The sequence below is a fragment of the Denticeps clupeoides genome, chromosome 12 (genome assembly GCF_900700375.1).
Source record: "Denticeps clupeoides chromosome 12, fDenClu1.1, whole genome shotgun sequence".
Taxonomy (NCBI): Eukaryota; Metazoa; Chordata; class Actinopteri; order Clupeiformes; family Denticipitidae; genus Denticeps; species Denticeps clupeoides.
Window position 1 is genome coordinate 11,691,137 of NC_041718.1, and position 12,305 is coordinate 11,703,441.

The window sequence follows — 12,305 nt, forward strand, 5'->3', positions numbered from 1 at the left end:
CACAGTAAACAGGATGCGGTTTTCATAGTCTGCGATGCAGTCAAGACCGAAAGTCTTCATTCCATTCAGACGCTAGAGGGCGCCGCGGAGCCGCAGCCATTTTTTGTCGTCGTTGTGACAAAATCAGTAAATTTTCTGCCACCAAAGGGGGAGGTTTCCTTGAATTGTTATGCAAAAAAATGGTATTCCAAATTTGCGTAATACAATTAACCAGTAATACAACAGGTTAATAAAAGTTACACGTCGCTATTAATACACTCGGCATAAACGTGGTCAATTTATCGCCATTTAATGATGTAACAAAAGTACCGTAAAAATAGTTTTATGTTCATAACATGTTTTCTTTATAGGTTCGAGTTTCAGAGTCGAGCGCGTGGAAACCTGTGGTGGAAAAAAAAGAACACATTTCCCGTGATGCAGCGCGAGTGGGCGTTTTGAAGGGGGGGGGGGGCAGCGGTTCGCTGGGAGGTGACTGAACTGAACTGTCTTCTGCTTTTCTGGCGGAGAGGAACTTCACCGCGGTTCGGGCGTGGCGTGGCGTAGCGGTGAAACAAATCTCGACCACCTAACGGCGTGCCTCCGATCGTCTTGGGGGATTTTTTTTTAGCAGGATACAGGATAACAAGAAAAAAAAAATTGCAAGAGGTCTAGAGGGTTTTTTTTTTTTTTTAACCCCCTCCCTTTTCCTCTTGAATTTATTTTGCCATCAGATCCAAGCCAGCCGAGTCTGAGACGCTTATGCGGCCCGTTTAATTTCTATCTGCACGTCAAAGGTTGGTGGCGGATCCTTGGGGAAAGTTTTTCTTCTTCTTCTGGATCTGTCGGGCTCGTTTTCCAAGTTGCGCCCGGAATGACAAACTCTGCTGCCCTTCTGCGCCGTATTTTTTATCCTGGGATGAGAGCTTTTTAATTCGGGCTTTAAAGACTAAATTTCGCCGGCGGGGCACAGCACCTTGCATAAATAAAACACCCGTCTCCCCCGAAAGCAGTCCACTTTCCCGCAGTCAGAGTTGGCGAAATTTAAAACGATCTTTTTTTTTTTTCTCCACTCGAAGAGGAAGTTACACACGCGTGGAAATTTTTCTTTTTTTTTTTTTTAAGAAACAAACGCTGTAGTCTCGCTCCCCGCTGCCGTAGAAGCGACATTTCTGTTCGGTCCCGTCACGAAAAGCAGGCGCCCTGAAGCGTGCACTCGGAGCCATGGGCTGTACGGTCAGTCAGGAGGACAAGGCGGCCGCCGAAAGGTCCAAAAACATCGACAAGGGTCTTCGAGAAGACGGGGAGAAGGCGGCCAAGGAAGTGAAACTGCTCCTGCTGGGTAAGCGACGAGACGCGCTCCTTTCTGTCAAGTTGAGAGGAGCGCGGTGCTTCCCTCCACCCCCAAATCTCTGGAAGTGTTTGCGGCCGACTTGTGAGACGCGCTTGGTTGTCTTTTAATGGCTTTGATTAACTGGGAGTCGCCGCGTGTAGAAATGCACTTTTCGACACTCTTGACGACGCATCGTACGCGTGGTGACCTCACGGGTCCCTTCCCTCCTCAACATCCGCCGCGGTCGCTACACACGACGTTGCATGTCGCTTGAAAGGAGTAAAGAAAGAAAAGGATTAATACTTTTGTAGCTATTTTTTTTTTATTACATTTACTGCATTTATCAGGGACAGTCCCCCCCTGGAGACACTCAGGGTTAAGTGTCATGCTCAGGGACACGATGGTAGCAAGTGGGGTTTGAACCTGGGTCTTCTGGTTCACGGGCGAGTGTGTTACCCGCTAGGGCTCCTACCAGATTATTGTCTGCGGTGGTAAGGACATTAGTTGCTCCACCGGCCAATGTCAGCAACATTTTAACTTCTCATTAGCCCCGGGCCGCTGGTGTAATGTGTAATTACTTTAACCGGGGTGATGGTTTACCTGCACCATGCGCAGCGGGCCGATGGGCTAAGAAATGAGCAATAGTTAACGTGCTTACGTCAGTAGCAGCTCTCTCTCTCCCTCTCTCCCTTTCTTTTTTTTTTTTTTTTTTAATGTTCATGCTCTGCGTATCTGTGAAAGGCAGTCCTGGGAGTTAATGGTTACCCCACCTCACCTCAGCGGGCCGCAGTTTTAACACCGCCGCTCGCTCGGGTCAGCTGGGGAAAGACACCCGTCGTGCACAAGTCGCCACGCGCGCTTGGGCCGAGACGTGTCCCCTCGACCGGCGGCCTGCTGTGGTGCCGCTGCGGCGTTTTTGCCGGGGTTCCTTGTGCCCCGCAGTGGGCGCGGAGGGCAGGACCCGTGCTGTCGCTGCACTTTGCTCCCGATCGCAACAGTGTTTTGACAGAAACACACGGCTCCCTCAGGGGAGTGTTTGCGATGCGCTCAGCGCCAAGCAGAAGGCCGGGCCACATGCGTGAGCCAAAATAAAGTCAGTAGGGCTTTGGGAACTACAGGGTATCATGGCCAAGCGGTTAAGGGAGCGGCCCCAAATCCCGAGTTGCCAAGGTGCCACTGAGCAAAGCACCGTCCCCACACACTGCTCCCCGGGCGCCTGTCATGGCCGCCCACTGCTCACCAAGGGTGATGGTTAAAAGCAGAGGACACATTTCGTTGTGTCACCGTGTGCTGTGCTGCAGTGTTTCACAATGACGGCCACTTCACTTTCACTTAATTTCACGTTTGCGCCGATTTCCTGGATTCAGTATTCCCTAAACTTAACTCTGCGTACAGTCTGAATAGCCCTTGTTATCCTAGTTTGATAATGCTGTTTACCTATGCAATGTAAAGTCTACAGTGAAGAAGCCATTAATGTCTGCTGATCACTGAGCAACTATTAGGTGAGAAGGGTTTACTCTGTGGCTTACTCACCACTATGATTATGATTTGAGCTTTTACTTGCTTGCGACTTGCCATGGTGTTGCAAAATGGCCCTTTCAGGCACCTAAATGTAGGTTATAATAAGCAAGGTCTGTTCCTACAAACCTCATAAAGATGCATGGAGATAACGCAGCAAAGTTGGTTGGGGCCTGAAGGGCATTCATCTCGAAAGCACTCTGTTAAATGAGCATTGCCATTTAGAGTTGCTGTTTTCCAGAGACAAATTTCCATCACCGGGCATTCCAGGCGGGTCGTTCTAATAGACCTGTTAATCGTCGAGAATCACTGCGTTTGCAGACCAGTCAATACGGCGTGATTTGCAGCCTGCAGTATGTGCACAGGGAAAGCAGATGCTCGGGCGGTGTTGGCTGCGTGCCGAGCGGGGAGAGCGATGACATGGTAAACTGGGTAATGGCTGGCTGCTCTGGAGGTGTGGGTCCTGTGGTCCGTTATGAAGAGGGTGACATTTGTCACACTCTGCATCCTGTAAGGCTTTTTTTTTTTTTTTTTAGTAGTCTGAATTCGGTAATGGAATTTAGATTATTCATCATTTGAACTTTTACTTTTGACTTTACTTGGGTGTTCTTATTTTATTTAAATAATTTTATTAAAAAGTTAATTGAAGAGAAACACTAGTGTAGCACATGGTGGCACAATGAAATGTGTCCTCTGCTTTTAACCATCACCCTTGGTGAGCAGCCCCCCCCCCGGGGATCAGTGTGTGGGGACTGCTGTTTGCTCAGTGGCACCTCGGGGATTTGAACCTGCAACCTTCCGATTATGGGTCCACTTCCTTACCTGCTGTTTTTTGTTCCTTGCCTGCAAAGCTTTTTTGATCTGCTCCAAATTCATGCAGAAAACTTGAGTGTTTTAGAACAAGAGCAAAAAGTTTGTTGACTACCAGCTTGTCTCCCAAAAGAAGCCTTCGTAAACCTACTGCCGGGGAATGCTGGCATGTGGCTGAGAAGCACCCGAGTGTTTCCTGCTGACTTCAGACTTCAGGAGAGTGTATCTGTAGATGGCCAAGGGGGCTCCTGAGCTGTCTTCTCTCCGACTATCCAAAAGAGAAGTACGATTCCACACGGAGAGCTGGCAGCCTTAGACTGATGATGATTTTTTTTGTGGCTATTTTTGGAACACTACTTGTTGTAAGGAAGCACTGTTCGATTCAGCAAAGTAGTAGCATGTACATCTGAGGAAAGTATCCCTCTCGTAAAACTTCACAGTATCTCATTAGCGGCTTGGTGAAGAATGCTCTTTACTTTTTTTTTTTTTTTTTACAGTTTCCTCAGCATAACCCTTTTTTTCTGGTGCAAAGTTTAATCCCCCACAGCCACTTCCGCCAAGTTTCAGTCAGTGCTCTGTTTATTTTCCCCTTTTCCTTAACTTTTTTTTTTTTTTACCCCCCTCCCTCACACACACACACTTACACACTCACTTTTCTCAGATGAGGAGGGATGGAAATTTCCCTTGGCAGTTTCCTTCACCCTTGAACTGCATTGCCGGAGCACAGTGGATCGTTCTCTTAATTCGTCTCCTCATTTCATGCCCCACGCTTTTAACGCGGCTTAACGAACATGCAAATGTCATTTATAAAATGTCAGGAGAAAACACGCCCTGCAGAAAATAATGAACAAATTAGATTGAGTCGTGCTCAATGGAAGTTACGGGTAAACATATTTGGAACTTTGTATAAGAGCCTGTGAATCACTTTTGGCCAGCGATTCTTAAAAGGCAACAGATACTGGACCCACAGGCTCAGGCACGAATCCGCAGTCGATTAAATCACACTTCTCTTGGTTATTCTACTTAGAAACAGGCATGTTTGCCGAATTTTTCTGTTGATTCCAGAATCTCAGTACTGGCAGACTTAAACAGAACTCACAATGCCTGCACGTCTGAGGCAATATCGGTGTTCATTGCATGAAGGTGTGTGTTTTGACACACTGCGGTACACAGGTGTCTCAGCGTGAAGCGCGAAGACCGCATATCGCACGTTGACGTTCACTGCCGTCTGCTCCGTGCGGTGCAAAGAAAGAAATGTTATATGGAGAGCGTTTCTTGGAGGTGTGGCCAGTTTGTAGTCTCTCGCGTTAATTCAAACATTGACTCCTCCCATCTGACCAACCCCAGGCTGATTCCCATTGACTGTAGTAATGGCAGCTATCTGATCTCTCCTTCTCCTCGCGTGGGGAAAACGATCTGAATTAACAAGTTTGCTAATGAACAGGTTTCATTGGCAGCTTCTTCCGCTAATGATCAACTCGTCTCCACCAGCACTGGACCTTTATGCTGTCAGGGCAGGACCGCCCAAGCTGAGTCTTATTGAAATGAAGGGCGTGATGTGGAAATTATTTTATTTTTTGAAGTCACTCTTGCAGTGCTCGTCTAGCCGTACTAGAAGTAGTTTGTGAGGCGAGAAGTGGAGGAATGATGTGTCTGAGTGACTGGGGACGTGAACCGCATGAAGGTTCAAGAAGCAGCATGATCTTCTAATGACCTCAACTTACCCCCTTTACCATCACCAGCCATTTAACATTTACCAGTGCTTGAGCGATAGTCACGAGTCAAGGAGAAAACTCAGTGACCCACTGAGATCTATAATGTTTCTCCTCAAGCCATGTCTCTGTGACCTTGGAATTTTCCTCATTGGGCTGGCCTTTGAAATAAATCCCTGATAAACCAGTGTTCTGCAACAAATGGGAGGCTGATGTATGTGAGGGTCATCAGCCTTGTGGTTAAATGTCAGTCCCTGTGCTTGAGCAATGAAGAGTGTGCTTTCCGAGAGAACCGGCACGTGACTATGACCACGGTCCCAGTAGGGAAATCCCTATGCTGGTGCTATTCCTGTAGGTAAGTAGTTCAGTGAATATGGTGATCAGGTCATCAAACAGTTCTGGCTTAATGTCCCTGGCATGAGTTTCATGGTAGTTCAAACTCTCTGTATTACGCAGTGCTCAGCTTTAACACTTAACACACTCCAGACTTTCATATAAAAGAATCGATAGCTTCTAACCACCAAGCAATGAATTTGCATACCATACATTTCCCTGACCGCTGTGTGGCTGACCTAACATCTTTCTGCAGATTAACATTAAATTATCTACGCCAATTTATGTGACAGAGAGAGAGTGCTCTTGTGTGTATTTTGTCTATTGTGTCTTTTTTGCATCTTGGCCCGATTTATTATAGACTGCAATATTACAGACACAATATTGGTATTTATCTCAGGCTGTATGATAGTCAATTTAGTGACTTCCTTTGTATGTGTTATGACCTTATGACATCTAGGCTGCAGTGAACCTTATGATTGTTTTTTTTTTTTTTTTTTTTTTTTCCTTTTGAGCCTCATATTTCAGATTCCCTAGTTGCATCAGAGCCATGATGTTCTCTCAGTAGAGAATTCAATCTTTTTAATTCTCCTTTTAAAAGAGATTTAATTTCACATTAGTAAGGCACATATCACAACTGTCAAAATTAAATAAAAGGTCCAGTTCACAATATAGTTGTAATTTCATTTGGAGAAAAAGGATGTAGAAAGTTTTGTCTCCTTTCTTCCTCTCTCTGTTTCTCTGCAGCGCAGTGTTTTGGGTTGAATCATAATTACAACACAGCGATTACACTGAGCGCTGGCTACTGGTTGAGCTGCTCTGACCTCCCTCTGTGACACGAACAAACATCTTCCTCTCTCAGTCTTCATTAAAGTCTCCTTTAACTTCCTGATAGGGTCCCCGTTCTGTCTTCTCTAAACAGCACGTCTCAGAAATCTGAAGGAAGCGAGGACGACAGTTCTGCAAATAAATCCCTGTAATTAAGGCGTACGTGGAAGGGAAATGAATGGGGAAAGATGTTTGTGCTAGGCTGAACTCATGTTCCCTCTTGCAGCAGACATCCTAGCGAACAGATGAGCAGCACTGGAGAGACATTTCAGCACCTCCCATTTTCCCTTCAATTCCATTCAATTCTCTGTTCCTTATGAGAGGGAGAATTCCTTCACATCTTCAACTGTCAGAGTCTTAAGAACATCACAACTGGTACCAGTGGGGTGCCAGAGGTGGGTGCCTGCTCAGAGAAGCCATTTATGTTGGAGTATCTGCCTGTGTTCTTACTCCGATGTGGGCATCTGGACAGTGAAATCTACATGGTCTGCTTTATGTCTTGTAGCAAAATGAGCCCAGACCGATTACTGGGTTTATTCTCCTGCAAAAGCTCTTCATTCTAGTTCATTATCTAAATGTCCATGTTACATAAAGATTCTGTCCATTGTCCAATCTGATGCAGTATTGAATGAGTCTTTCGCATGACAGTTACCAGGAAATTATTGAATCTTATGACCCGGCCCCAGTAGTGTAAATGTAAAGATCAAGGTTTACATTATCATCAGATTGCTTACATTACATGTCCCTGGGGGATCGCCTCTGCTTTAATATCTGTTCGTTTCATTAAGCACTCATGCACCGTAACATACCCATCCGTCTTCCCTGCAGTGTAGAAAATCGGTTCCTGGCACTTCCTCTTATATGTTGGGTTATCGTGTCATATCCTGTGAGGGCAGATCTGTGCAGTACGTGATGTTAACGTCCTCTTGGCTCCCAAGGGTATTTCCTTTAATTAGCCTCTAATGTGCCTGTGGAATTTGTCTAGCAAGAATCATTGTGAAGGGGAGGCTTAGGGGACTGTAAGATGTCTATGAAACACCTTCTTCTGCCAAATGCCGTAAATGTTCTTCAAAATGGTAAACAAGAGACTAACCAACTGTCAATATGCACTTGACAATCAATTTTCCTTGTAAATAAAACCTGAAGTTATCCCAGTAGATTATATGCATCTGTATATAATTTTATTTAATACCAAAATAGTAATTAATTCCATCCACAGAGATCTTACGGTGGACAACAGGGATTATCGATGCACCATGATGCATCCCATAAACGTTCTCATTATTCCTTCAAATTATTTTTCAAATACATGAATTAAGGTCTCGTTCACCCGTGTGGACTCTTTGATTTGCTACAATGACAGAAAAATGTGACACACTATGAACAACATACAATGAGCGTTCAGTCTGCAGTCACATGACGCCACAAATAAAAAATGCCTGGTTCAGAAGTCCATGGTGTAAGGAGATCACACACCAAATGGCAACCGTCTTTTTCTGCTCATTGGAACTAATCTAATCTTTTAGAACAAACGTGGAATGCACTGCACTCACCGAGAGGTTTGCAAGTTCAGCACAACGCGCCACGCTTGCCATGGGGCTATGCGTGGTTTTCTAAACTCCCGGTAAGACAATGTCGTGTTGTAGTTCTCTGGACACTCAGAGGCTGATAAGATCAGCCTTCCCTCTTTTCCCGCTTTATGTGTGCGTTTTGAAGGGGCAGAACGCTTTGATTCCATCATACATTCAAATAAAGTGAAAATATGGACAATGACCATTATATTACCACTATGTCTCTTTTTACACCCTAAACTTGAATGTTAGTCCTTTTCTGTGGTTTATACATCCCCAGTAGCCATTATAGTATACCACTATAGAGTAGTCATAAGGAGGGGGGTGGTCACAGGAAGGAGAGGTGTGCACTCCCCTGAGGTTATTGTGGAGGAGGTTACGTCTTTCCTTTTCTCTCCTCCTCATCTGTTGAGGACTTTACCCAGCTCCTTTGGCAAACCTGACCAATATCACACTGTTGCTATGGCTAGGGGCCTTGAGGGAGCTTCACTGTACACTTTTTTTTTTTTTTTTCTGCTAAGACTTCTGATCCCTACTATAAACCCAGGGAGGGATTTGCTTCTTCATTGCATAACTGCTAACTACAGGTTCTCACTGAATTTTTAGTACCTCTAGTATTTGCTAGGTTTTGTAGTCAGCTTGCTGTATTGCACACTGACACATTGAAGGATCCCAGAGGTCCAGAACTGCACTGATTGGATGACAGAGGAATTGTTAATTGTGAAAAGAAATAATGGGCCTTCAAGCTGGTGTCTTAACCCTCACAGCTGGCTTTCAGTGAACACTGCTGGTTTGTAATTGTCTTACTCCACTTCAGTCCAAGAATTTCAGTGTGACTGACGTCATTGTGATTGCTCAGTATTACAGCTGCTGACTTGTCCTTTGCTGGGAAAGGATTTAGGAAATGTGAGATTTCATTCTACTCTGTTTGTCTGGCTTGATCAATTTAATCACCATCCCAAGTGTCAAAGCTCCAGTACGTGAAATTAGGGAAGTATTTTTTTATTGTGTGTAAACTGTCCATTTTATTATGTAATGTCGTATTGTAGCAGGCAGTTCAAATGTACAAAAATGAGCCCCTTCAGAGTACGTTTTTTTTTTTTTTTTTTGCAATCTACATTCATCTTCACCACCGCTCCATATATAGCATGATTTGGTTCCTTATCGGCTCCAAAGTGGGCTGGTCTCTTTCTGTCTCCCTTTTGACTCGCTCACTGCTGTGGATGTCATTTCCTGTCACAACCCCCATCTCTCACTTCCTCTTTGGTCTGGCTGTAGTTAGAGCTGAATCAGAGGTAAATGTTATCCTTTTGTTTGCTCGGGCCAGGGCATTAGCACACCCATCCTGTGTTGCTCTGCTCAGTCGGTTTGGAGTTTATTTCTCCCAAATTTCTCCCTGTTGATTGGCTTTATATATTGATCTTAACCTGTAATGAATGCATTAAATGTGATTCCATTTTGACTATTTTTAGCCTTTTTGTGCCACTTTATGGAATCCATACAGGCCCAGAAAAATATTGCTAACAGAACGATCATGATCTTTCAGGAGAATACATAGCAATAAAAGCAATTTTGGCATTCTGCAAGTCACTTGCCTATAACTGTGGCATACATTGAGTACCAAAGTTAACATCTTTGAGCCAGAACAAACCCCAGCATAGTTTCACCACATGCTTTAATGTAGGTCCTCAGCCATACATGTACAAAGTGTTAATGCACTCATGTCCTGTTGTAAACTGCAGCAAGTCAAATTGCATCCTAGCCATGGTGCTTTGACCCCTTTCATTGCTTGCAGATAAATTTAATGAATGATTTAAGTACATTTAAATTAATATTTTAAACTTTAAGCAAGACATTAACTAGACTTAAAAAAAATCTGATATTTCCAGTCTGCTATACTATAGTCATGCTATTGTAACTACAGAATTCTTGATTGTTTAGTAATTTTTTACCCCCTTCAAGGTGTGTTTTGTTTCCCACCCAATGGATATATGACCTGTTAAAACTACAATAGCCAAGTGTGGAAGGCTGCCTGGGAGGTGCAAGGGCCTGTGAGGTAGACCATTTGGCCACCCTTTGGGGTAAATGTGTGTGGTGCCTAAGCAGGTGTGAGTTATTTTATGGTTTGTAGGGCAGATGTGTGTCCCAGAGAGAGGAAATGCCTCCATACATTCCGGCTGAATGCTTTTGTTGTGTTCGTTTACAGACGTGCGGCCATACTGCGCGTTAAGCTGTCTTGTTGTTTGGTGTAAAAACGTGTTTAAGAGGGTTTGCATTACTTGTATTTTGTGTGAAGTTGTTTTCTTTTACAGTGTACACAGCTGTTTACTTGCTGTGTTATAAACCCAGTGCCTATTTTGCTATGTGTCTGAGATACAGATGTGTGTTGGTGGTGTTATTATTACAGCAACAGCAAACTCTGCTGTGTAGGGGGACAAATCTTGTTACAGCTGTGCTGTCTTCAATGAGGATTAAATATCCTGCTCAGAGCATCATAATCGGTGGAGCTGGCAAGTGCCGAAAGGCTCTAGGCAATTTGCCCGAGCAGCTGGCAGTGGTGGTGTTGCAGGGGTTTGTGTTAGGGGCTAGGTAGGTCACACCAGCCTTGTGTTGTCTTTGTCACGAACAAATGGCTGCAAATGTGGTCAGCTGCTCTTCTGCGTCTCCGGCCTTTTGGTCATTTGGGGTTGAAGATTTAGTTGGGGAAACTGTCAGAGCAGATAACTGGCGGACTTTTGGCTGGGGGGGGTGGGGCGTGCATAGACCACCTACGGTCTGTACTCAGAAACTCTTGATTGACTAATGCACCTCATCCTAGTACGATTGAGAGGTTAAAGTGCACTACTGACACTGGTGACATGAAGGTAGATACTTCACCACCACTCCGTAAATGGACTCTTACTTGGTATTGATTTATTGATTCATAATAATCCAGATTATCTATATATTATCATGATCATCAGTATGTATTCATTCGTTTTATACTTTGGATACATTTAAGCCAGTAGAAATGCAACAAAAGCTCTTTGTTTAAATGTTGTTCAATTTTTAGAACTAAATCAATATTAGGTAAAAATTCATAATGATCTATAAGATTAACTTCCGTAACTTACTTAGCACACTTAACACTGTGTGTCACCACTAAGGCAGTTAAGTTTAGTGTGGGATTCTGGGAAGCGTGAGACTGCGGTTGCCACGTGAAACCCAATCCATTTGAGCCAGACTGGATAAGGAATATTAGTGTCTTACAACCCCTATTAAATCTACTCCGGTCCGATGATTCTCCAAGGTGTGACTGGTGACAGGAGTTTCTGTCTCACTTCAGATCTGAGTTTCACACACAAATGACGTCACAAAGGGGGAAATGCAATTTGGCACCGAGTGTCTTTCCAGAGTCCCTCTGTGGCAGTTGACACTGCTCATGTTGAAGGAACTCGCCTGTATCAGTCTACCTCAACCAATCAATATCACTGGCATTATAAATGCCGCTCACTGCACATTAAGTCTAGCACTTGAGAATCTGAGGTGGCAGCGTGCTCTTTCCTGTGCCTTTTCAGGCATGTTTCCCACCGCGTCTCACTGTAGCACCAGTATACACTAGAGCACGCTCTCATTGATCGGCTTCCTGCTGAGACAGCAACTCTTCCTGTGTGGGCAAGCAACAGGAACTGCATTGTTTTTAATGTTCGCTAAAATGAGCGCTCATGTAACAGCCTTGCCGTTTCAAACAATTGTCACCACTTCCTTGTCACCATTTGCATGCTTGTGGCATCTTTTGTTCCTTTGTGCATGTACTTCACTGTTCCAGCACTCATGTCTGGCGGATGTCAGCCCGCTGTTGGTAAAATGATTAGGATGGAGATTAGGAAATTAGGGCGCAAGATCAGCGATGGCTGGCACATTTAAGTGCCTGGTCAGCATTTGAGCCAAAGAGGGAATGGGAAGTGATTATGAAAAAGGTGAAATCTTGGTTTTCTGACACAAGTCATACCAGAGGTTAGAAGATGGACCACTGCAACCATGGTGGCTTTTGGAGGAGAGGAGAGGACCGGGGAGGGAGGGAGAGGGGCAGTCTGCAGCTGCCTCGCTGGCTGCCTTCTCTGCCTGAAGGCTTTATTGTGGAGTTGTAATTATGTGGTCGCTCTGTGGGACCACAGTTTTGTACGCTCCCATAGAAAGGCTCTTTAGTGGGGTGGGATAACGTGAGGGGACTGAGAATCCCCA

General features: G+C 44.6%; 1 protein-coding gene across 1 annotated transcript in view; it reads left to right on the top strand.

Annotated features, from left to right (window-relative positions):
• The first annotated feature begins 488 nt into the window (after positions 1–488).
• LOC114800371 (guanine nucleotide-binding protein G(i) subunit alpha-2-like) overlaps positions 489–12,305 on the top strand; it is a 52,464-nt gene continuing 40,647 nt past the window's right edge. Inside the window, exon 1 of the mRNA XM_028997651.1 lies at positions 489–1,318. Coding sequence (XP_028853484.1) covers positions 1,201–1,318 — 118 coding nt within the window. The 5' untranslated portion in view covers positions 489–1,200. The remainder of the gene's footprint in view (positions 1,319–12,305) is intronic.